General features: G+C 46.8%; 2 protein-coding genes across 2 annotated transcripts; one reads left to right on the plus strand and one right to left on the minus strand.

Annotated features, from left to right (window-relative positions):
* Positions 1–597: 597 nt before the first annotated feature.
* LOC130372834 (uncharacterized) lies at positions 598–18,676 on the plus strand. The gene is made up of 18 exons (XM_056578994.1): positions 598–657; positions 1,254–1,340; positions 2,233–3,279; positions 4,002–4,222; positions 4,454–4,489; positions 5,054–5,211; positions 6,190–6,361; positions 6,477–6,527; positions 6,751–6,859; positions 7,649–7,661; positions 9,706–9,795; positions 9,918–10,602; positions 11,030–11,197; positions 12,317–12,441; positions 15,640–15,828; positions 16,160–16,331; positions 16,681–16,722; positions 17,316–18,676. The coding sequence occupies exons 3-18, from the start codon at positions 2,250–2,252 to the stop codon at positions 17,409–17,411; spliced, it is 3,357 nt and encodes a 1,118-aa protein (XP_056434969.1). The 5' UTR covers positions 598–657; positions 1,254–1,340; positions 2,233–2,249; the 3' UTR covers positions 17,412–18,676.
* A 140-nt stretch (positions 18,677–18,816) lies between these two features.
* Positions 18,817–22,613, minus strand: ankrd34ba (ankyrin repeat domain 34Ba). The gene is made up of 2 exons (XM_056578995.1): positions 22,598–22,613; positions 18,817–20,738 (listed from the first exon to the last, which is right to left on the minus strand). Exon 2 carries the CDS (start codon positions 20,693–20,695, stop codon positions 18,830–18,832), a length of 1,866 nt encoding a protein of 621 aa, XP_056434970.1. The 5' UTR covers positions 20,696–20,738; positions 22,598–22,613; the 3' UTR covers positions 18,817–18,829.
* Between the last annotated feature and the right edge of the window lie 8 nt (positions 22,614–22,621).

Consider the following 22,621-nt stretch of genomic DNA (forward strand, 5'->3'; position numbering starts at 1 on the left):
GTTTAGAAACTAAATGTGTTTGATGCCATGGCATCAGTAGTTATCATATCAAACTTTATATTCTGCAACATCCTTTAAGCCTTTTCTGTATGATGAAGCTCGGTAAACATCACACCAAGCATATATACACTGTAAATCTTCATGTTTTAGGGCGTTGCCTTGATGGGGCAATTCAAAACTAATGATTTCATAATCTGAATAAAATAATTGAAATAAACAGTGCTTGTTGTTATGTTTTAAATTTTGTGGTTCGGTTTTGAGTCCAGTCCATTGTATCGGTCGTTGATGCATTTCAAGTAGGCCTACTGTAGGGGGCAAGGTTCACTACTTGGATTATTTGATAGTTCCAGTACTCACAACATGTCTGCCGCTTGTTTGAGGACGTGAGAACCTTTTCTACCCTCTGTGCTATAAATAGTGGTGTCGTAATCTGCGGAAATGTTTTCATGTAAATCCAAGTTTCGATCATACGTCTGTACCGTCATAGGTTGGTACTACCGGACAGCGGCTCGCACCCCACCATGTGAGTTTCTACTTACGGTCGCTGGGTGACGTCATCGGGATGGGCAGTCCCTTGGCTCCGCCCCATCTGGGAACCTGTGCGCGGTTTCGCCTCTGAAATGAGGGAACGACAGGGAGGACAACCAAGGAAATAAGGTATGCACTACGCGACTGCTTTCAAAAAATACCTAGATTTTACTCGTTGAAAGTGACATGTGGGTTTTTTTACATGAAGGTAGATGTTGTTGCCCGTCTCCAACTCACCTTACACAAAATGTTAAGTAGCAAACTTAGTGAGGAAATGTTCGAGTAAAGTTTTGGTTTGGTGGAGCTAACGTGTGGCCGCAGGGCGCAGGTTAATAACAGAGAGGAATAAACAACCACTGTCCGCTGGGGTTGAGGACGATTCTCTTGCTAAATAAACACATTTAACTGAAATTTCCCCTCTAATTTTAAATTACCATTCTCCCATCTGCCCTAACAGCCAGACTATTGTCTCGACACTCTCTAAGCGAGTTACAGGTTGTAACGTTACCCGACGCTTCTTTGAAGCTACAGGCATAAAAGTATAAGAAGCGGTGTTATTATGCATCCATTATTATACGACTGAACGTATCCATCAAAATGTAATGACACTGTCGTGATGGTAATTCAATACCCGTATACCAAAAATGCCCATACGATGAATATTCATAAGGAAGTAAACCAAACGCGTCCCGCTCCCACATTGTTTTTGGTGTTTCTTGTTACAGGTGACTCCAGAAAAAACTATTTTCATGCAAGGTTTGCAATCTGATCTGCAAGCCCATGTAAGTCGTGTTGAGTGACGTATGAAAGAGGTATGCAAGCGGAATGTTTTTTTATATTCTATCTCACCAAACCTAAGTTTATTGGAAAGGGCTTTGTCAAAATGTATTTTTGTGCTGCTTCCCAAAGATATTCAAACTGAATATCTTCCCAAAGATATTAGTGTTCAAACTAAACACTATTACTATTATTTAAAGTGGCACAAAAATATAGTTTTGACTTTGCATGTTTGGGTGTCGCATGGTTTGACCCTGGATAAAAGTCCTTTCTCTGGTGTATTGATATTGTTAGCTGGTTAGGTCTACATACCCTTGCATGAATATCCCTCTGGTGTTGTTGGCAACTTGAATCTGACATAATGGTGTCTTTTAGGGTAATTAAGGGATGTTGCATGAACGCTAGTTCTGATCCCTGCCTCACTGTCATTACACAACTCTGTCCCCAAACCCCTACCTGCCGAATGGTCCACAGCTCAACATGTAGGAACGGATCTAATCACTCACTGTATTACTAATGAGCCTGACTACTACAATTGTAGTAGGCAATTATTACCCACACAAGCACATAAACACAAATCTTCAAAGACCAAACTTAAAAGGACAAAAAGGCACAGCATCACTAAGCAGCCTCTACACTTATACACTTAGTTCAGGGCCTCAGTGTCTGTGTATATATATTTCATATTTGCTTATTGCCATATATGAATCGATATGTTTTGTCACTCAGCCTGCATTACCTTTGAACCCCCCTGATGGTCAGTTCTTGTTAGGACAGCTGCTTCAAAAGCTTCCTCAGCACTTACTCAAGCATGAAGAGCATTTTGAACATAACAATGTTGCACTCACTGTGTGTGTGCGTGTGCGCGTGTGTGTGTGTGTGTGTGTGTGTGTGTGTGTGTGTGTGTGTGTGCGCCTGCTCCCTCAGGGCCCTTCATCTTCCTCATGTCACATGGTGCAGCCTTCCAACGCCGCGCTGAGCCAGCTCGCCAGCCGCACCGGTATGACTCCGTCCCCCGAGACACCCTGCCCCGCTACTACGACCCCGGACCCCTGAGGGACCGCCAGACGCCCCCGCCACTAGCCGCCAGCGCCGACCCCCTCCCCCCGCCGCCCCTGCCCCACCAGCCCGCCGTCGGCCCCGAAGGGGACCCCGGCGACGGCGAGGGCGACCTGGACCCCTCCGACCCGGCCCTGGACATCGACCTCAAGCCCGTCCACCGCTTCGTGCCGGACTCCTGGAAGAGCTTCTTCTCCCGGGGCAGCAGCAGCGGCCGCAGCAGCAGCAAGCCCTGGCCCATGTCCGCCCCGGCCTCCGCCCTCGCCTCGGCCCCGCCCTCCGCCCTCGCCTCGGCCCCGCCCTCCTCCGCCTCCTCCAACAACAACAACTCGAGCGAGGGCGTGCGCTGCTCGCCGCCCCACTCCCCCGTGCCCGCGTCCTACCGCGACCCGTACGGGGGCGGCGGCTCGGGGGGGGCCAGCAGCTACAACTCGCGCCGGGAGCTCCTGGACCCGCGCGGGTCCCTGTCGCAGCGCACGGGGATGACCTACAGCGAGCGCGTGGAGGAGTACCACCAGCGCTACGCCTACATGAAGTCCTGGGCCGGCCTGCTGCGCATCCTGGGCTGCGTGGAGCTGCTGCTGGGCGCGGCTGTGTTCGCGTGCGTGTGCGCCTACGTGCACAAGGACAACGAGTGGTTCAACATGTACGGCTACTCCTCGCCCGGGGGGGGCTACGGCGGCGGAGCGGGGGGGGCGTACGGGGGCTACGGCGGCTACGGCGGCGGCAGCTACTACACGGGGCCCAAGACTCCCTTTGTGCTGGTGGTGGCGGGGCTGGCCTGGCTGGTGACGGTCATCATGCTGGTGCTGGGGATGACCATGTACTACCGCACCATCCTGCTGGACTCCCACTGGTGGCCGCTGACCGAGTTCACCATCAACCTGGCGCTGGCCGTCCTCTACATGACCGCAGGTGGGCCGTGAGGCAGGGCCGCCCGCTTTTGGGATACATCATAATCCCGATTATTTAAGTCAATATTGAAATCAGGTTGTTTGTTTTTTACATTAATGCAGCCTTTCTCTCCAGAAAAACACTTTGTGACTGAGAGCTTTGAAATTTCTCCTTAAAAAAATACACAAACTGTTCAAATATAAATTGTTAAAATCAAAAATAATGCACAAATATGTATCCAGCTATTTTTTTTTATAACATTTATTGAATAAAAGAAATATACTTATGCTAAAAAAATATTAATATTTTCGTTGTTTGGAGATCGTTTGACCCAACAATTTAAATCACGGTCGAAATGAGATTAATTGCCCAGCCCTATCGTGCGGTGACCTTCTTCTTGTACTGTTATTTTATTACGTATTAATGTTTACTTAATGTTATTATTAATTTTTTTTACAATGTGTTCCCTGCCTGTGTAAAAAGCACTCTACATTTCCCTTTGGGTTTGAAGGGTGCTATGTAAATGAACGTCCATGAGTCAGTGGATTTTATCCAACGTGAGATCCCATGTGGACTGTGGATCTGAGTGGATCTGTCCTTAGTGCATGTGGAGGAGCCACTTGAGATGTCACCAACGGATCATCCCTAAAAGGTCTAGTGACGGCGGATCGCCCTCAGGTCCGGGGTTAAAACAGGGCGCCATGAAGAATCAAGAGCTCTTATGATTCCCTTCTGTCCCGCAGCGATCATCTACGTCCGGGACACCACCCGCGGGGGCCTCTGCTCCAACCCGGTGTTCAGCAACCCCATCAACGGGGCCTTCTGCCGGACGGAGGCGGGCCAGACGGCCGCCATCATCTTCCTCTTCCTCACCATGCTGCTCTACCTGATCGGCGCCTTGGTCTGTCTGAAGCTGTGGCGCCACGAGGCGGCGCGGCTGTACCGCGAGAAGTACGGCGTCCAGGTGAGACCCCCGCCCTCGTCAGAACGTCAGCCAGGGGTCCGCTTCCCCGAGGGGGGGCCCCTACCGATGCTCTTAATGTGTGTACTCGCGGTTCGGGGTGAAAGGGTTCACTAACTGGCTCATGTCTGTCTGACGCCGGTCTATCCGTGGATACGGTGCCTAAGTTATACGATAGCAAGTATTATGATGTTATATGCAATGAGACTTTTATTTTGCTTGTCGACTTGATAGATGCGGGCAGCTGAGGTGGTTGATGCCCATGCCTTGGTAAGCATTCTTTGTATTTTGGTTTCAAGTGAAGGGCAACACAGAATTCCATGAAAGAAATACTATTTTTAACATTATACTTTAATACAAAATGTAGTGGCACATCCCTCTACAAAGGTCCAATGTCAACTGATTTAAAGGTGACATATTATACCACCAGGTGGGATTGTGTTTAGCTGTTCTGAAAATCGGCCTCTTCTGACATCACAAGTGGGCGTGTTCACCTAGATGTATGACGGATAGATCAGTCTACCGGCCTACCCAGTGGCTACAGCAAATCTGTCCAGCACACATCCAGGTGGACACGCCCACTTGTGATGTCAAAAAGGTTTCAAAACTGCTTGTAACGTTTAATCACACTCGCGCGTGGTGGTATAATATGTCACCTTTAAACACATTTCCACACACGACCCATTGACTAAAAGTCAATAATCTATAGGCAGATCATCAATATAAACCTGGGCACTTCCCTCGCCGAGTCCTTCTTCCCCCAGTCCACGCGGTGCGCTGCGTTGGGCAGGTTGTTGGTTCATACGGTTGGTCTGCCCCCCCCCCCCCCGTCAGACGGTGCCCCTGTCGGCGACCAAGCCCCCGGTGCAGGTCTCTGAGAGCACCGTGGTGCCCATCCTGGTGGGGCCACGCCAAGGGCCCCCCCAGATCCTGCAGGGGGCCATCCCGTCCGGACACATCCCCAAGCCCGTCATCATGCCCGACTACATTGCGTGAGTACCGGTGCACACACACACATGTTGTTTATCTGTCCAAAAGGGGCCCTTTACCCCCCCCCCCCCACCACCACCTCTCCGAAATTGTCTAAAAGGGACCATATTTCACCACCATGTGTCATGTAAGTTAGCCATTATAGACATTTCCAAATGTACCCATTTGTGACATGTGACATGTGACATCACAATGTGTGAGGGTCGACTCTATCAATCTGCAGGCTGAATGGACAGTCCCACTTGTTATGTCCAAAGTGGGGTAAAATAGGGCCCCTCTCCTTTAATGTAGAATGTATTCTTGTGTGTATCTTTCTCTGTGCTGTCGGTCAGCAAAAGCCAATTGAATTACAACCTCACGCAAATCCAACTATACGAGCGGTGGATTTGCATTGCAAAGTACTTCGTATATCACAATGAAAGTCCAATGTGTATTGACATGCAATCTAGTTTATAAATAAAAATAATAAAGTTGGGTGTGTCGTATCATAGCTTGTATGAGCGATAGGTTGTTCGCCTGACACACACACACACAGAAACTAACACACACACACACACACACACACACACACACACACACACACACACACACACACACACACACACACACACACACACACACACACACACACACACACACACACACAAAAACACACACACGCTTGTTTGAACAGTGGCAGCTGTACGCTCCGCATTCAGCTCTGCACAGTAAACTGAACCTAAGGTAATCTTCGACCAATCACATAAGCGGCCCCAGACAACATCACAATCCTGTCCCACATCGTTCGCTCTCCCCCTCTCTGGTGATTGGTCAGCGGCTTGATGGGTTCGTCCTCCCCCTCTCTGGTGATTGGTCAGCGGCCGGGGGTACGTGAGGGTTAAAGCGTGTTCATTGGTGGGTTCGTCCTCCCCCTCCCTGGTGATTGGTCAGCGGCCGGGGGTACGTGAGGGTTAAAGCGTGTTCATTGGTGGGTCTTACAGGAAGTACCCGACCGTCCGCGCGGACGAGGAGCGCGACCAGTACCGTGCCGTGTTCAACGACCAGTACGCAGAGTACAAGGAGCTGCACGCCGAGGTGCAGGCCGCGCTCAAGAGGTTCGACGAGATGGACGCCATGATGCGCACGTTGCCCCAGCAACCCAGCAGCCAGATGGTGATTGGATGCAGCCCGACTCCTTTCTTCTTTTCTGCTCTTTTTCTGTTTGTTTGTTTGTTTGTCAATCCTTAAAGAAGTAGAATTCCTGTTTTAAATTCTATCTTTTGTTCAGGAGTTGGATCGCATCAACAGAATTCTTCAGGATTACAAGAAGAAGAAAAATGTATGTTATTTACTTTTCTTTTGTCCTTAACTTCCTGATTCAAACCATTTCAAGCGAAGGTACTTTGAAGAACTTCTACAGGGTTATGGGGAAATGGGCTGCTAACATCTTTGTTGTAGAAATCACTCTTCCTTTTCTCCCTAAGCACATGACATCTTTATGCTAAAAGGAAACGGTTTCCTAACCTCTGGTTGTTTTCGTTTCTGTTTTTTCCCGGGGCCAGGACCCGACGTTCCTGGAGAAGAAGGAGCGGTGCGACTACCTTAAGAACAAACTGGCCCACATCAAGCTGAAGATCCAGGAGTACGACAAGGTCATGGAATGGAACGACGGCTACTAAAACACCGCCCAGAGCGTGGACTAGAAGGGGTTTTCAGTACGGACGATGTACGAGTACAATTGAAACACTACGGAAAACGTGAACTAGAACGTGTTTATAGTTTGGACGATCTACGACTAAAGTCGAAACACTACGCAGAACGTGAACTAGCACGGTTTATTAGTTTGGATTATCTACGACTACAGTCGAAACACTACGCAGAACGTGAACTAGAACGTGTTTGAAAAATAACATGCTTTTGATTGGAGGATGTGATCAAAATATCAACCAAGCGTTGAACAGAAGTTGCTGGGTGTATAATTGGTGGTTGCTGTTAAAATACCTGGAAACGGGCTGCCTAGAAGTGCCTTTGAACAGGTTTTAAGGGTGTGATGTTTTACTGTAGGCGACAGTGAAAGTGGACCTACCTATCTGAACGAGGACTTTAAAAGGACAAGGTTGTTATGTACTTTTTGTGTTGTTTTAGTTTGGTTTAAATTGCTGGCTGGCAAGCGTTGTCTTCTTGTCTAGTGGGGGGCAGATTGGAGCTGTAGGGCTGAGGACTGCTATTGTTAGCCCAAAGACACATGACAGAACGTTAAAGATCTGGGCTGTTGCTTCGTGCCCTGTGTTAAAGGGACCTGATTCTAACCCCAAATGCGATGTCAGTTAGCCACTAGAAGCAAATTCAAAATCGACCCCATATAGGCACATCAAAAGTGGTAGTGACCGACTAGATGATTGATGGGCACATCAGCCTATCACTTGGTGCAGTCCACTCTGTGGGCGTGTATTTACACAGGTGAACACCTGATGTACACCTGATGAGCCAAACACCTGGCAAATCAACAGCCCACACAGGGGCAAACGATTGGCTCTCTAATGGCTCTTTTTGGACGACAATGGAGGTCTACGGCACTGAGCTTTTGTCATTTGCTATTCAGAGGACGACTGACAAAAATGCAAGCACTGAGATGATGTTTTAACTGTTAATACCTAAAATGGTCTGAATATGCTACGATTACAATATATGCACCACATGGGGACCTATTATTTTGTTATCGTAGCAAGCTACACCTCTCATTTCATAAATGATGCTGGAATCCAATGTGAATGTTTTAATTATGCTGTAGCAATTAGAGTGAGAACACTGCAAAGCAAATTAACCAAAGGGGTTCCAAGAGACATTGCTGAACCGAATGCTGTGCGACCCTGTGACCCTTAATGCTGCAATTCCTTCGGTTCGTTCCTTAATTTCGTTTCATTCCAAACTCTCCTGGTTTACTAGACAGTTTGGTTGCTTTTGTGGATGACGCTAGCATGAAAGATTAAATATTGAAATATTGTTTGATATATTTTTTGTGTGTGTGTGTGTTTACTATGTATTTTGGTTTGTATTTCTCACATGCTTGCTTGGTTCTTCCATTTCATGTGATGTCAATGATAGTCCCACTTATTGCTAGTGCTTTTTTGACTGCCCTAATAATACACTGTTTATTTTGTTCTTCATTTTACCTTCCATCTGAACCACTGTTGTGACATGGCATGAATTTTGGACCTTTTGATCTATTTCCAAATCAAAACAGTTTGCAAACCATTTAAGTGCTTTTTTGTTTCTTGAACAGTTAGAATTAATTGCATTATCTTGTGTATCCTTGGTGAGTGTAGGTGCATTTTGTGTCTCCTAATACAGGCTTATTTATGCACCTTTTGACAGGGATTGTCTTATTAAACTAACAGTTGGACATGACTTATTTACACTTAAAATCTGCTTCCCCCAAAAGGTTTCAAATGTGTATTTTAAAGTTCAACTCTCTTAAAAAATAAATAATCATTTTAGAGATGCAGGCTACTATTCTTTTCAATTGATAAAGAACATTTTTCTAGGTAGCCTAAATGTGTTTCCTTATTCATCTTTTCTAAAGACAATCAAATGCCATTATTTAAATATTTGTGTGCGATCGCAATCTCGATTACAAAGCGTGTTTGTCCCTATGGTGTGAGAACGATGAACTCGTTTGGCCAACTTCTTTAGCAAGAACACAGACTAGGAACCGAAAGTGGTCCTCAGCATTGGTATTTACGAAGTATTATCCGACTCCGGAGAATCAGGAACTGCGTCTTCCCATGTTCTTTGGCGGTATGTTTGGTATTGTAGTGTACATTTTATTTTGGTTTAAGATAACACAATCGTTTACACTTACACTTGCACACACACACACACACACAAATAAATGCTTGTCCTCGGTAACCGGAGAGGTTTCGGCCTACCTGGGAAAGTGGGCGGGGTTAGAGAGCCTACAAGTTGATCAAGGTGTGGCCCCTCCCGATCGCAGTTCAACACTCGGGGACATTCTGTTTCGAGACGGCTGCAGTTCGATTCTTTCCTATGATCTAATAACGTCCATCGGTGAGTAACTCAACGAGATCTCTCGTCGATTTTTTTTGTAAACTCTTGTGGGTTTGACATGCGTTGATGTCGTGTGACTTCAGAGTTGTGTTATTCTGCATCAACATTGTATAATATGCGCGCTAGGATTACATGAAGCCAGACAAACAGGTGTGATGACAATAGGGGGTTTTGTTTTAAGGATCCCAGACCGAAGGATTCAGAACCCGCGATTTCTCCTATTCTTGCTATAATCCCCGTTTATAAAAGCATAGGCCTACTATTACTACTATTATTGTTACTCACACCTGTTCGTATTTGTCTATAGATCAACGTTAATCTTGAAAAATGCACCTGTTGGGCGGTGGCTTCTATTGGCACATTGTTTAAAAAACAACTTTTATATGAAGTTAAATGATTGATCATTTGAATGCTTGTGATTTTTGATGTTTGACTTTATGGGCAAACAGGACGAAGCGAGACGCGAGGAGCTCGACAATACGAGGAATGTCCTCCAGGCCAAACGGGAGTCCGCCTCCCTACGAATCAGAAAAAGCATAGTAAGTATTCTCCCAGCTTCCTTCTAGCAGGCTTTTCTCATCACCTGAAACAACAACCAGTGTAGAAACACCACAAGCAACCAGCACCACAAAAACAAAGTAATCTTGTGTGTTCTCTCCAGTCCGCCCCCCACTGTCCAGCCAGCCTACTCCTACTACCCTGAAGATGAGTTCCAACACTTCTACCGCTGGACCTCCCCCCCAGGGATCATCAAGATCATGTCGGTCATCGTCATTGTTCTGTGCCTGGGCATTTTCGCCTGCGTGGCCTCCACCCTAGCCTGGGACAGCCAGAACGCTATGTCCGGGTTCGGCGGAGGGGGGTACGGCGCGGGGGGGTACGGCGCTGGCGGTAGCTACGGCGGTGGCACCAGCTATGGCGGCGGCTACGGTGGCGGCAGCTTCGGTGGCGGCGGCGGCGGCTATGGCGCGGGCAGTGGCTACGGCTACGGTGGCATCGGCGGCGGCTACAACGACCCCCGCAAGGGCAAAGGGTTCATGATTGCCATGGCGGCCATCACCTTCATCTTCGCGATGGTGGTGTTCATCATCATCGTCTCGCACCAGAGCCTGTGTCAGTCCAGGAGGTTCTACCTGGCGGTGGTGATCCTGTGCGCCATCCTGGCGTTGCTGATGCTCATCGCGACCATCGTGTACCTGGTGGCGGTGAACCCCATGGCGCAGTCGTCCAGCTCCATGTACGCAATGCAGATCCAGGGGCTCTGCGCCCAGTTCCAGCAGCCGGCCACGACGGGGGTCTTTGTCAACCAGTACCTCTACCACTACTGTGTGGTCGAGCCCCAGGAGGTGAATGGTGGTCCCAGGATGGGTCTTGTGGGTTTTGAATCTCTCTGTCTCTGTCTCTCTCTGTCTCTCTCTCTCTCTCTCTCTCTCTGTGTCTCTGTCTCTGTCTCTCTGTGTCTCTGTCTCTGTCTCTGTCTCTCTGTCTCTGTCTCTCTGTGTCTCTGTCTCTGTCTCTCTGTGTCTCTGTCTCTCTCGGTCTCTCTCTGTGTCTCTGTCTCTGTCTCTGTCTCTGTGTCTCTCTCTGTGTCTCTGTCTCTGCGTGTGTGTGCATTTAGGTTGCTCAATACTTTGAGTTTTTATCTCGTTTTAAGGTTTGTTTCTTGTTATGGGTTCATGGCTGGTTTTGGTTTCTACTTTTTTGAATTTGTTCACCTTTTCGGAGTGTTTGCAGTCATTAACCCTTTGGTTTTTATTTCCCTGGTTTCGTCAGGCGATCGCCATTGTCTGCGGGTTCCTGGTGGTGGCGGCGCTGATCATCATGCTGGTGTTCGCTCTGAAGACCCGCCAGAAGATCCGCGGCTACGGGAAGAGCAACATCCTGTGGAAGAAGATTAAGGTGGTGGACGACCTGGCCCCCCCTGGGGACGTGGAGGCCTGGGTGAGCATCACTGCGTCCTGTTTCTGACCTTCCCTGTTTAACCTTATTTACTATTGCGTCGTTTTGTAAATGCTTTTATCCAAAGAACCTTTGAAGTGCATTTTAGGTTATGCCATTAAGGAACAGGTAGGAGTTATTTTGCTCAAGGGTATTGGGAGGTCGAAATTAAATTCCTTTTAGCTCATGGTTGAACAACCTCATCGCAAGACTATCCTGTTCTATTAAAGTTCGAAGTGCCTTTAGAAACACCATAAATATATATCAAATATTCTCAGCCGCAGGTACAGAAAGGACGAAGGCCCCTGTTGGGCAGGAGATATCTTTCGTTGAGTTGAGAAACTATCTTGTATGTTTTTGAGGAGTGACCATGATCCTTGACCAAGAGTTGTTTTGAGAAGTTAACTTGTTTGTTTGAGCCGCTAGCTATTGTTATTTTGAGGAGCTAGCGTGTTTGGGGTGGAAACGGCAATAGGAGGGAGAACTGCCTGGGTCTGCCTTGGCCTATCTCAAGTTGTTGTTGTCAAAGAGCTCCCGGAGGGTATCGCTCCCGGAGTGGTCGGACCGGTTTGGTCGCTGCTGCAGGTAGGTTTGACAGAACGGGGGAGGGGAACAGAGTGTGACACCAGGAACAGCGCTTGGTTTCTGGGTGTGGTGTTGACATGGATTGGGCTTTCATACTCCACGGTTTACAGTTGTTCCTGTTAGACTGAAACTCGAAGTCTCTCAAGGCGATATCAGAGGGTGGATTAGTCATTGTTGATGTTTATTAGTCACACTTGGTTCAGTGTGGTGGATAAGGTCTGATAGAATAGTTCAGTTCAGGTGGATTTGTGAAGGTGTTATTGTTGAACACCTTATCTATCAATGAAGCCCCCCTGTTACCCCCACTATTTACTTTGTTTGATTGTTTACAGTCAACATCATTTGGGCCTATGGGGGTAGTTTTATAACTACCCCAAAATGCCATGGGTCGACAATTAAATGTCATATTAACTTTTGTAATGTATTTTATTATAATTCACTTTGGAATTATTATTATTTACTTATAATTATTCCACTGGCCAGCTCTGGTCTTGTTTTGGCCTCCATTTTGAGCCCCTTGTGCCTCCTGTCTACCAGGTGAACAACGTGTCCGCTCTCCCAGAAGAGGAGCCCATGTCTGATTACCCAATGAAGCGGGCCGGCTCGAGGGAATACCTGGACGACTCCAGCTACTACATCAAGCCCCCCGACTACAGCTCTGCGTGAGTATGGCTATGGGTGTGTTTTTCTTGTTGCAATAATCTGTAAATGCGATAAAGTCGCTCTTCTCGAAACAGTTGAAGGCCAAATTTAACAGGAGCCAACAGGTTTTCAGATGCAGATACAGTTTTAACATGTTAAAAACTGGTTCAGCTATACTTTTACAGTGCTACAGAAAGGCCAGAAAGACAGTATTATTAGTTTTAACCCTACATTTAACAGGGACTATGATTTAATAAATTGTTCGACTTGAGATCTGAGATAATGGACTCTGAGGTGTGTTAACTAATGCATGGGAATCAATAACATTGTTGGCACTGTTTCAACAAGCTGAAACAGAAGGCTGTATTGTCTGTTGGGCTCAGTTAGTTGCTCTAGCAGATCATTTACTGAGACAAATAAAGAAGGTTGAAATTTATTTATAAATAAAGGGAATATCAAAAGGAAAGGGGCACAGTTGAATATAATTTATGGATCAGGATTATTATTTTTTTGACCGAGGAAGAAAAACATCTATCGTGAGCAGGGGCGATTCTAGGTTCTGACTTTTGGGGGGGCTCGACTCCAGTAAGCCACAGGGGTATATGAAGTATTTAAAAGTTCCTGTCCAAGATATTTTTTTTCCACAACCTTTATTTTCTTAGTTACTATGCTGTTGTATGTCTAAGCCAATAGCTGGCAGGGTCAGCTATTGATAATGCAGTTCTGAACCACTAAAGTGATGAAAGGAAAAAAGATTGTTTGGATGAAGGAAAAAGCAATGAATGTGAACTGTAATAACAAATTTGAGGTGGATTAAATTTCCTTTGCGTAAATTTCACTCAAAAATGACCATATTTTCCTGAATATGTTACTGAAACAAATTGGTACCACATGTACTAGATTATTAATATGAGAAATATACCACTATTTCAGGAGCACTAAATTATGTCGCCTCACTTTCATGGACCCATACAATTTTATAAATTGTATCAACATACATTTTTATAAAACTTGTGATGCAAAAAAATCCACAAGTACATCATGTACTAGCCGAATACTATGAGAAACAGACCACTATTTCGGGAGCACTAGAGCACTATGTTGTCTCACTTTCAGGGACCCATACATTCTTTATAAAACGTATAAATAATAGGGTGCTAATTTTCAGTTGAAAAACAACCGCTTGCATTATTTCATCAGCTGAGTGCGTTTTCATTGCCATAACAACGTGAGGTATTCAACTAGTACAACATATTTTAGTAATAGTAATACAATTAGCAGAGATAACATCTGCAACAACTTAAAACAATTTCCAAGTTCAGTTTATTAACTCAACTTCTAATATTAAAACAAGACTGCTCAAAACAGAGAAACAAGAGCAAATGATTCACTGGGGTTTGCATTTAATTAAAAATATTTTTAAACGGTAAACATTGGTCACTTATCAGCTTCACCAGCTTATTCCCTTTCAAAAGAAAATATATGTTCATCTTTCAAGCATGAATAAAGACACCAAGTCCCTCTGTCATGACTTTGTAAGATCTAAATTCTTGTAATACTTCTGGCCATTGGTATTATGTTTATTGAAAATAAAATAAAATACGCAACTTATTAAGTTAAATAAATAAATAAGACACTAAGTCCCCTCTGCCACTCACGCCCCCCCCTGACACCTTTAATCAGCTGAGGGCATTTTCCCGAGTCTCATAGTATTAGAACATGTTGTACTTGTTGATTAGCTCACGTCGTTATGGCAATGAATACCGCCATAGCTGATAAAATAATGCCAGCGTTTTTTTTCAACTGAAAATTAACACCCATGCCAACTTTTCTACTCCTTGCACCTTATCATGCTTATCATGCTACGCAGCATTACAAGGCTCTGCCGACTAAAACATGAAGCAATTCAAGAAGAGGCATAGATAGAATCACCTCGTGGTCAACTGTCATTTAATAGACATCTGACAGATTATGTCAAGGTTTTAAAATGATTTATTATTAATGCCCGGTCATGTTATAACATTTTCTGATAAAGACTAGCTAGCCTCTTTGACAGACAAAACAGCAGAAACTATGTTGGTTGCGCTCGTGCTGCATTTTTGGTTTTGTCAAACTGGAGACGCCCACCCACCAATCGGAGGTTAGAGATTCCTGCAGGAAGGTTGGCTCGATTTCACTAGCCCATTTGAGCCTGTTCATTAGTGTACAGCATCCATCCTTTCATTGCTTGCGTAAAAAAAAAAAAGGTAGATTATTAGATTTGAGGACGAAACGATAGGGTGGGCTAATTTAAGTTTTGGGTGGGCTTGAGCCCACCCAAAAAAGGTCTAGCTTCGCCACTGATCATGCCATGAGTAATATTTTGTAGTGAAATCATTTGAAGGGTCGTCTATTTTACAAGATGAAACTCATTACCATAGTACTGGTTCATGCTGGTTCGTACGTGCTTCTAATAAAAATGTACTGCCACCCGCATAGAAAAAACAGAGTAAATGCTGAATCTGTAGTTCCATTGTATTCTTCATGTGTGCATATTGTGCTTTAGCTCTCATACCCACATTGCTGACATCATCACTATAGAACCAGTATAACTTCTAATTCTCCTGGTTTCTAAAAAGAAATAAGGGAAATTATAGTTTGTGTATTATTCCAATAACGATGAAGGTAATGTAATATTACATCAGCATCAATAATACTAGCAGTCACATCTTCTTTCCACAATAAAAAAAGTGGCAGGATAATGGTACTGGCTAAGGTTTGATTCCCCTCGAAGTAGTCATCCTTGAGGAAGATTTCTAAGCCCTAACCTGCTCCTTCAACCTTCATCCAAGTTCACTGCATCTAAAATAGTCTGCTGAAATAACCAAGTAATTTAAATAAGTGGTAATTAGAGTAGTCAAATAACTATAAAGTTAATATTAATGCTCCATAGTTTGTAGAGTAACTAAATAGTTAATATAAAGGGTACATAGTAAGTAGAGTAGGGTCAAATACCTAAATCGTTTTATTTTAATGCTTCATATTAAGTAGAGTAGGGTCAATGTTTAGTATCCACAAGGGGGCGTTGATTTGTTTTACAACAGTGGTCACAGTGACCCAGCAATTCACAAAACAAACAAATGATGTTATCCTCGGCAGAAATGGAACGCCTTCTAATCATCTGTGCTGTTGTTGACCAAACTGAAAAATGAAACTGAAACTCTCTCCCCTGCGTCCAGGCCCCGGTTGGACGAGGACTTTCTTTCCAGCAACAGCGCGGCTCCGTACAGCAGGATCTCCGAGCCGGCCAGCTCCACCGCCAAGCCCAAGAAGAGGCGCCCTCGCCGGGCACGCCAGCCCGACGGACAGACGTACGAGACGGACTACAACTCCTCGGGAGACGAGCTGGACGACGACGACTATGACAGGTAACGGAGAAGTGCAGTGGGGAAGGGGGAACCTCGGCCCAAGAAGGTACAGGGTTCGATCCCCTGCCCCAATGGCTGTAACCTTGAGCCAGATGCCTAAGCCATCCCTGCTCCATAATGCCAGCGTTTCTGGTTACGGATCCAATATTATTATTGCTATTGTTAAAAGATGATTTATTATTATAATCAATATTGAGATGTATTGTTGCTATTATTATTGTTATTAATCCCCACTTTGTTTAACCTTAATTTTTATAATATCTTTTTAAAAACTTTTTTCTTACTCACTTTTAATGTTGTATATATATATTTTTTACTTTTCCCCCTACAGCGAGTTCCCCCGCATCACCAACAACGACACTCGCATTGCGTACAAGCAGGAGTTTGACCGCGACCACCTGGAATACAAGGACCTCCAGGCCGAGTTGGACAGCGTCAACAGGAAGCTGTCGGACGTGGACAAGGAGCTGGACGACCTGCAGCCTGGCAGCCCCCAGTTTCTGGTGAGTAATCGATTTTTTTTCCCCCTCTTTCCCCCCCCCCCCCCATCCTGGTTGGGATCGTGGATCGAGGGAGAGGCGAAGTTTTGCATGCATGTGATTGGTTTGTGTTGAGGGAGGACATCTTTTTATACGTGTTTGAATACAGACAGGATGTAGGTTGAGATAGACGGGTAATTGACATGTAGCATCGGACAGCATGTTGGAATCGAACCTGCGGTCGCTTTACACATCACATTTCCGCCGTAGTTGGGCGCACTAGATCATCCTTAAGCCGTTTGTAAATCTCTACTTGTGTAACATGTCTTGGTTGGGGGATTCTCTAATACTGTGTCACACGTTGTCTTCACAGGATGCACTGGATGAGTACAACAAGCTGAAGGACTATAAGAAGGTACACAATGGCCACTGTATTCAATAGACATCAGATTAAACTGCAGATTCAAGACTCGTACCAATAGCACCTTTTTCGTAATTGTGTTTATTCTCTCGTGTGAACAGATTTAGGCGTGCTTTATTTGATTTAGTCACACAGTCTGCATATCACCTAATGAATAAGCAACTGTATTTCACAGCAGTAAACTCACCCAAACTGCACATTGGAGAACAATCCATGATTCATTTTCTTGTGTGAATTCTAAGCATAATAACATCTAAATATTGGCTGCTTTTAAAGATGAATAAGCAACTGTATTTCATAGCTTCATAATCATAATGATTTCCTGCATTATCTTTTGTGTGAATTTGTTGGCATGTAAATCTATATAATGAATTATAATATTATATAATTATTATTTTCCCCACAAAGTCTGCAGATTTACAAATGAATAAGGAATTTCAAAGCTTGGAAATGAAACTCAAATACCACTTTTTTGCCATTTTTGTGTGTGTATGCTTGTGCATTTCTAAGCGCGTAATACCTCAATAATAATAATAATAATAATAAATAGAAATAGCCTCCACTAATTCATTTATTCCCCCCCCCAGTCTGCAGACTACCAGATGAAGAAGCGGAGGTCTAAGTATCTGAAGGGGAAGCTGAACCACATCAAGAGGATGGTGAGCGACTACGACCGTGCCTGAACAGAGCCCCTCTCCTCCCTCCACCTGTCCCGCCCTTGTGGTGCTCTCCTCCCAGCCAGGAGCCTCTCTCTCTGCTGTGCTCTGTCCCTTTTGATCTCTAAGCTGGCAATCAACCAACCACGCAGAGTTTTGAGCCAATTTTAAAAAGCCAACGAACAGGAAGCTGTTGGCTAAGCTGGATGACTTTTACCTGATGGACGCTGCGGGGAATGTGTCCTCACTATACACATGTTGATTTTACTCTTAACTTACTGTATTTTTTTTATTTTTTGTGATAATCTTTTAAGATGTGCTCAGCCAGCGTCCTGGTCGAGTGCAAAACATGTAAATATTTGGGAAGCATTTTTTATGTCATTGTCGTGTCGTCATATGAGATGTTTTTATGGTACATGAGAAAAGTCAACCTCGGCTCTTAATAGTTTTTAAACTTCTTTTATGATGTGTTATGTCTTTTTTTAATTATAATAAATAATGAAAGGACATTGTTGTGGACATGTTTTAAGGTGTTTTGTTTCATCTGCTTAGTCATACTACACTCAAAACACTTTCTTTTTGTGGTGGATTGTGGCTTTCCAACATTCTTGTTGACTTCTAGTTTGGGCACAATCTAGCAGCTGAAGCTGACGTTGGGGAAGTTATTTCTACTAGTTGGAGCAAACCAACACACTAAAGCAGCAGAAGCAAGTTATTTAGCCCAAGGTACGCCCAGCTTTTGTTTTCTAAACTGCTATAATTTCCCATGCTTTAATTGATGGACAACATAATCTAAAAACTTTAAGGTTAAGATGTGAATACTGTTGCATTCATCTCAAGTAGGACCTTGTTTCTGAAGATGCTGGTATGGGTTAAAGATCCATTCAGAATCAATGTACACCAAGCTTTGCCCATACTTCGGAAGTAAAGAGATGGAAAAAGCATCTAAGGACGTAATATAAGCAGTACATATCACAGATGGAAGTATCCACTACACACCTACTATGTGATTGGTCAGCCGCTTGGCTATGAAGCCAGGAGGGAAATAGACCCCGCCCATTAAATCAGCATAAAGGAATAGAAGGAAATAGACTTAAAATTGCAATGGATTTCATAAAAAATGCTTAATTCAAAGCTTGATAACCCTTAATATCATAATTGTAATTACATGATGGATTTCTGTTGTCCATCACTTTAAGTTAAAACATCAACCAAGTTGCGTTTCGTCTTGGGGCCTTCGTGGCTGAACATCCAGTCGATATCAAACTCTGTTTCGTTCTAATTCGATAGAGTACACCCCACTTTAGAGTTCAATCATAAATGGCATTGTTTTTTTGGTTGCTTGTTGCTTTTATCTTTCGACCAGTATTGCCCGTACACACCAAACCAGGAGCAGTGTTGAGTCTAGTGGAGGGCCTTTCTGGGGGTCAGGGGGGCCCGGTCGGTCAGGCCGCTTTCAGCTGCTCGCTCTGCATGGAGTGCCTCCTCAACAAGGCCCTCCGGCTCACCTCCTTGGGGGGTCCGGGCGGAGCGCAGGGGACAAACGTCTTGAGGCCCGACATCTTCTCGCAGGGGGGGTCGTGACCGGCGGTCCGAGCCGCCCTGCCCCCGCCCCCCGCCGGGCTGTGGTTGTACTGGGGGCTCAGCTGCAGCGGCGGCAGGCTCCGGGGGGGGTACTGCCCCGAGCCCTGATCCAGGAGGAAGGCCCCGGACCCCCGGCGCTCAAACCACGGAACGGCCCTCCTGGCCGCCGGGCCCGGCCCCTCCAGAGACTCCCTGGAGGCGGAGAACCCGGAGCCCCCCAGGGTGGAGGAGCGCAAGGTGGCCAGCCGCCGGCACCCGGCGGCGGCTGGGGGAGGTCTGGCTCTCTCCTGGGTCTCCTCCGGGCTGGCGGTCTTCAGGGTGAGCTGGGGGTCGGAGGCGTAGTGGTCGGCGCCCAGCTTGCGGCGGTGGATGATGCTGTCCAGGCCGGAGAGTGCCGCGCCGTGGGTCTTGCCGCAGCAGAAGGAGGCGGAGGGGGAGACGGCGCCGCCCGGGCCCGGGCCCCCGGCCGGGTGCTGCGGGGTGTGGAGGTTGGGGTGCGAGGCCGAGTGGGGGGAGCTGATGCCCGGTAAGGAGATGGTGTGATGCCCTCGTTTGGGGTCGCCCCCCCGCACCAGCGCTTCCTCCCCGGCGCCCTCCTCCCCTCCCCCAGCTTGGCTTCCTCTCTTCTCCGCCGCGGACCTTTGGTTGGACTGGTTCAGGCCGTCCGTCACCATGGCGATGCCGGGACCTCTGGGGCGGTCGTAGCTCACCAGGGCGGGGGGGTAGGTGTTGTGGCTGTTGCTGCTGCTGCTGCTGGCTTTCCTCCCGGTGTCCGACGCGTCGGGTTTGGGGTGCCCGTGGAAGACCTCCACCCTGGGGGGGCCGCTCTCCCACGGGCGGTTCTCCGGCAACGAGGGCGGGGGTTCGGCCACGGCCGGAGGAACCCGCGAGGAACCCGCCGACGCGGGGATCTTGAGCCAGGGTTCGGAGTTCAACCTCAGGAGGGGCTGCTGCTGCAGGCGGCCGGGCCAGCGCCGCCTCTGCTGCGGCCCCGGGTCCCGGAGCCGCGTCGGGGAGCAGGGGTTGGAGTGATTCCCGCCGCCGCCGCTGCGCGCGAAGCACTGGTTCTCCTTGAAGGAGAACACCTGCTTGTGGGGGCCCGAGGCCGACCCGAGCCCCGTGCCCAGCGGGGACGTGATGATCTGGATCTCGGAGGGCGAGGCGGGCGCCTGGGAGGCCCGGACGTCCAGCGCGAGGTGGGGCGCCAGGCCTTGGCGGTACTGCCGGGCGCGGGCCCTCCCGTTGGGGACGCTGTCGGTGGTGATGATGATCACCTCCTTGCCCTGGCCCTTGTAGGCGTCCAGCAGCAGCCTCAGGACCTTCTGGTCGCCGGCGGTGACGGCGTACACCAGCGCCGAGGTCCCACTCTGGTCCTCCAGGCCGAGGTCTGCGCCGCCGGCCAGCAGCAGGGCCACCAGCTCGGGGCCGGCGTGCTCGCGGCAGGCGTGCATCAGCGCGGAGCGGCCGTCCTGGTCCTGGATGTTGGGGTCGGCGCCCCGCTCCAGCAGGTACTTGAGGAGCTTGCCACGGCTGGCGCTCTGGCCGTCGGCGTGCTGCGTGCGGCACGCCACCATCAGCGGCGTCTGGCCGTGGCGGTCGCTCTCGTTGATGTAGGCTCCGCCCTCCAGGAGCAGCCGGGTGAGGCGCAGGCGCCGCAGGTACACGGCGCGCAGGAGGGGGTGGGCTGAGTCGCCCGCCACGCCCGTCACACACTCTTCTTCATCCATGGCTGGTTCAATACACCCTGGCAGGGGGGGGACGGTCTGGGAACTGCGGGATTAGAACACGATGCTTAAAGGCCATGTTGCAGGGTTTATTTTCAAACGAATTTGTGCAATTTGCTTGTTGGTAATAAAGATTATTATTTATTGTATTTATTGTTGTTAGGTATCACAAAACGGAATGTAATAAGAAAAAGTAGGTACTATTTTAGCGGTTTGCTATTGATTCTCATTTCCCCCAGAATGCATTGCATGACGACACGTTGGGGAGACACGGACCAAAGCCGCATTGAGACCCTTGAGGGTAGAGAGTGTTCAGCAGATTATACAGATATATAGATAAATGCATAGATATTATATATAGTTAGTATATGCTACACGTGAACCTCCTAAGATGGCGCAATTTGATTGGTTCGCTATCTCGGGATATTGGGCAATATCCCATGATTGAAATCTCAAACTCGATATTGTTTTCATCGCAAAATGTCCGCTAATAACAACAAATAAACCTTCGGTCTCGGTGGGTATTCCCCACTATTCACTTCGCCTTCGGCGAATAATTGTTCATTTATAGCCTAGATAGATATATAGCCTAGTCAAGTCTTGATTAATACCAAACTACACAAATCGTCGGGAATTCATTTAGGTGACTCGGCTCACGCAGTATAGACCACACAGAATAAGGGAGACAACAAGTCTGACTGGACATACACAAAATAAATCGCATTACAACTAGACACAAGCGTTGATAGATAGATGGATTGACAGATAGAAAGATAATTAAATATGTTCTATTATTTGCCTTGCGGAGCCAGCCAATCCTGTGCGTGTATGCAAATTAGCCATGTGCGCCTAACACAAGAAAGAGTGATGTTGAGAAGTCGTACTGAAAACGGATAGCAAGCGAAAGCTAAACCAGACTGTATCAATCACATACTTTGGGTCCATTCTAACTTATGGTAAGAGGCTAGTCTTTAAATCTTTGCAGTGACTGAATGTTGATGATAAAACTGATTGTTTTGCATAAATTGAGTGTGTGCGACTGCCTGTGTCCTTCCGGCTTCGGCATACTGCATGGTTATGAAGGCCTTGTGGTTAGTTGCGGTCTTAGTGAAGCAGCCTAGCCTTGGAGTTGGAGTGATTGTGTACTGTACGGGCGTGCGAGAGTGAGAGAGAGCTCACCCGGCGTGGTGATGTTTGGCTTGTTGTGGGCTGTCTGTCAGCATCCGCCGGGTTGGACGATGTGCTTTGTGTATGTGTTCAATGTACATCTGTCTGATCGTATTTGCGATAAGATGGTTAAATAATGTCACACCACGATCGGTTATACTTGCAGGCACTCATTTGCAAGTGCACTGATTGGGTGTCCGATAGGCTAAGTTAGCCCATAGCTAGCATTATGCCTTCTATTTCTAGATCTTCTGACTAAGTTTACCGGTACAAGACATAATTGCTGTCGCTAGATTTAAAGAAAACGTTGACTTTCACTCGGTGCTATTCACTGACAGTAAAAATAAATAAAAGTGTCGTTATTGTATGCACTGCTGTTCATTGACTTGCTCAAGCGCTCTGCGTTGCTAAAAGATAGCAACTCTCCACTCATTCTCCTCTGACCATGCATTTAATTGGCTTTGACCGCCATCAGTTCTCGGCAATTCCCCATTCGCCCTCTCACGTCTGACAGGTTCGAAATTATACAGCTGTGGGCCATCATACATGTTATTTGGGCTTCTTGCCACCTCTTAGACGCCATAGTTCTAGTACTAGGCTGAGGCTACCTTCCACCACGTCTCCCCAACGTGACGTCATCGCCGAATGGGTTAGAAAACACCCGTTACTGACAAAAACTGGACCTTAACATTATTTTGGAGACATTTTGACACACATATTTTGAGTGCTTTACGTAACCATTAATCAAAGCTTCCGGTTAAC

Source organism: Gadus chalcogrammus, chromosome 19, assembly GCF_026213295.1.
Source record: "Gadus chalcogrammus isolate NIFS_2021 chromosome 19, NIFS_Gcha_1.0, whole genome shotgun sequence".
Taxonomy (NCBI): Eukaryota; Metazoa; Chordata; class Actinopteri; order Gadiformes; family Gadidae; genus Gadus; species Gadus chalcogrammus.

What these genes read in the sequence shown, in the direction of transcription:
- LOC130372834 (XM_056578994.1), top strand. Translation starts at nt 2,250, where the DNA reads ATGTCACATGGTGCAGCCTTCCAACGCCGCGCTGAGCCAGCTCGCCAG. An exon ending in TACGAATCAGAAAAAGCATA is followed by an intron (nt 9,796 to 9,917) that starts GTAAGTATTCTC and finishes TGTTCTCTCCAG; the next exon opens with TCCGCCCCCCACTGTCCAGC. An exon ending in CTGGGGACGTGGAGGCCTGG is followed by an intron (nt 11,198 to 12,316) that starts GTGAGCATCACT and finishes CCTGTCTACCAG; the next exon opens with GTGAACAACGTGTCCGCTCT.
- ankrd34ba (XM_056578995.1), bottom strand. Translation starts at nt 20,695, where the DNA reads ATGGATGAAGAAGAGTGTGTGACGGGCGTGGCGGGCGACTCAGCCCAC.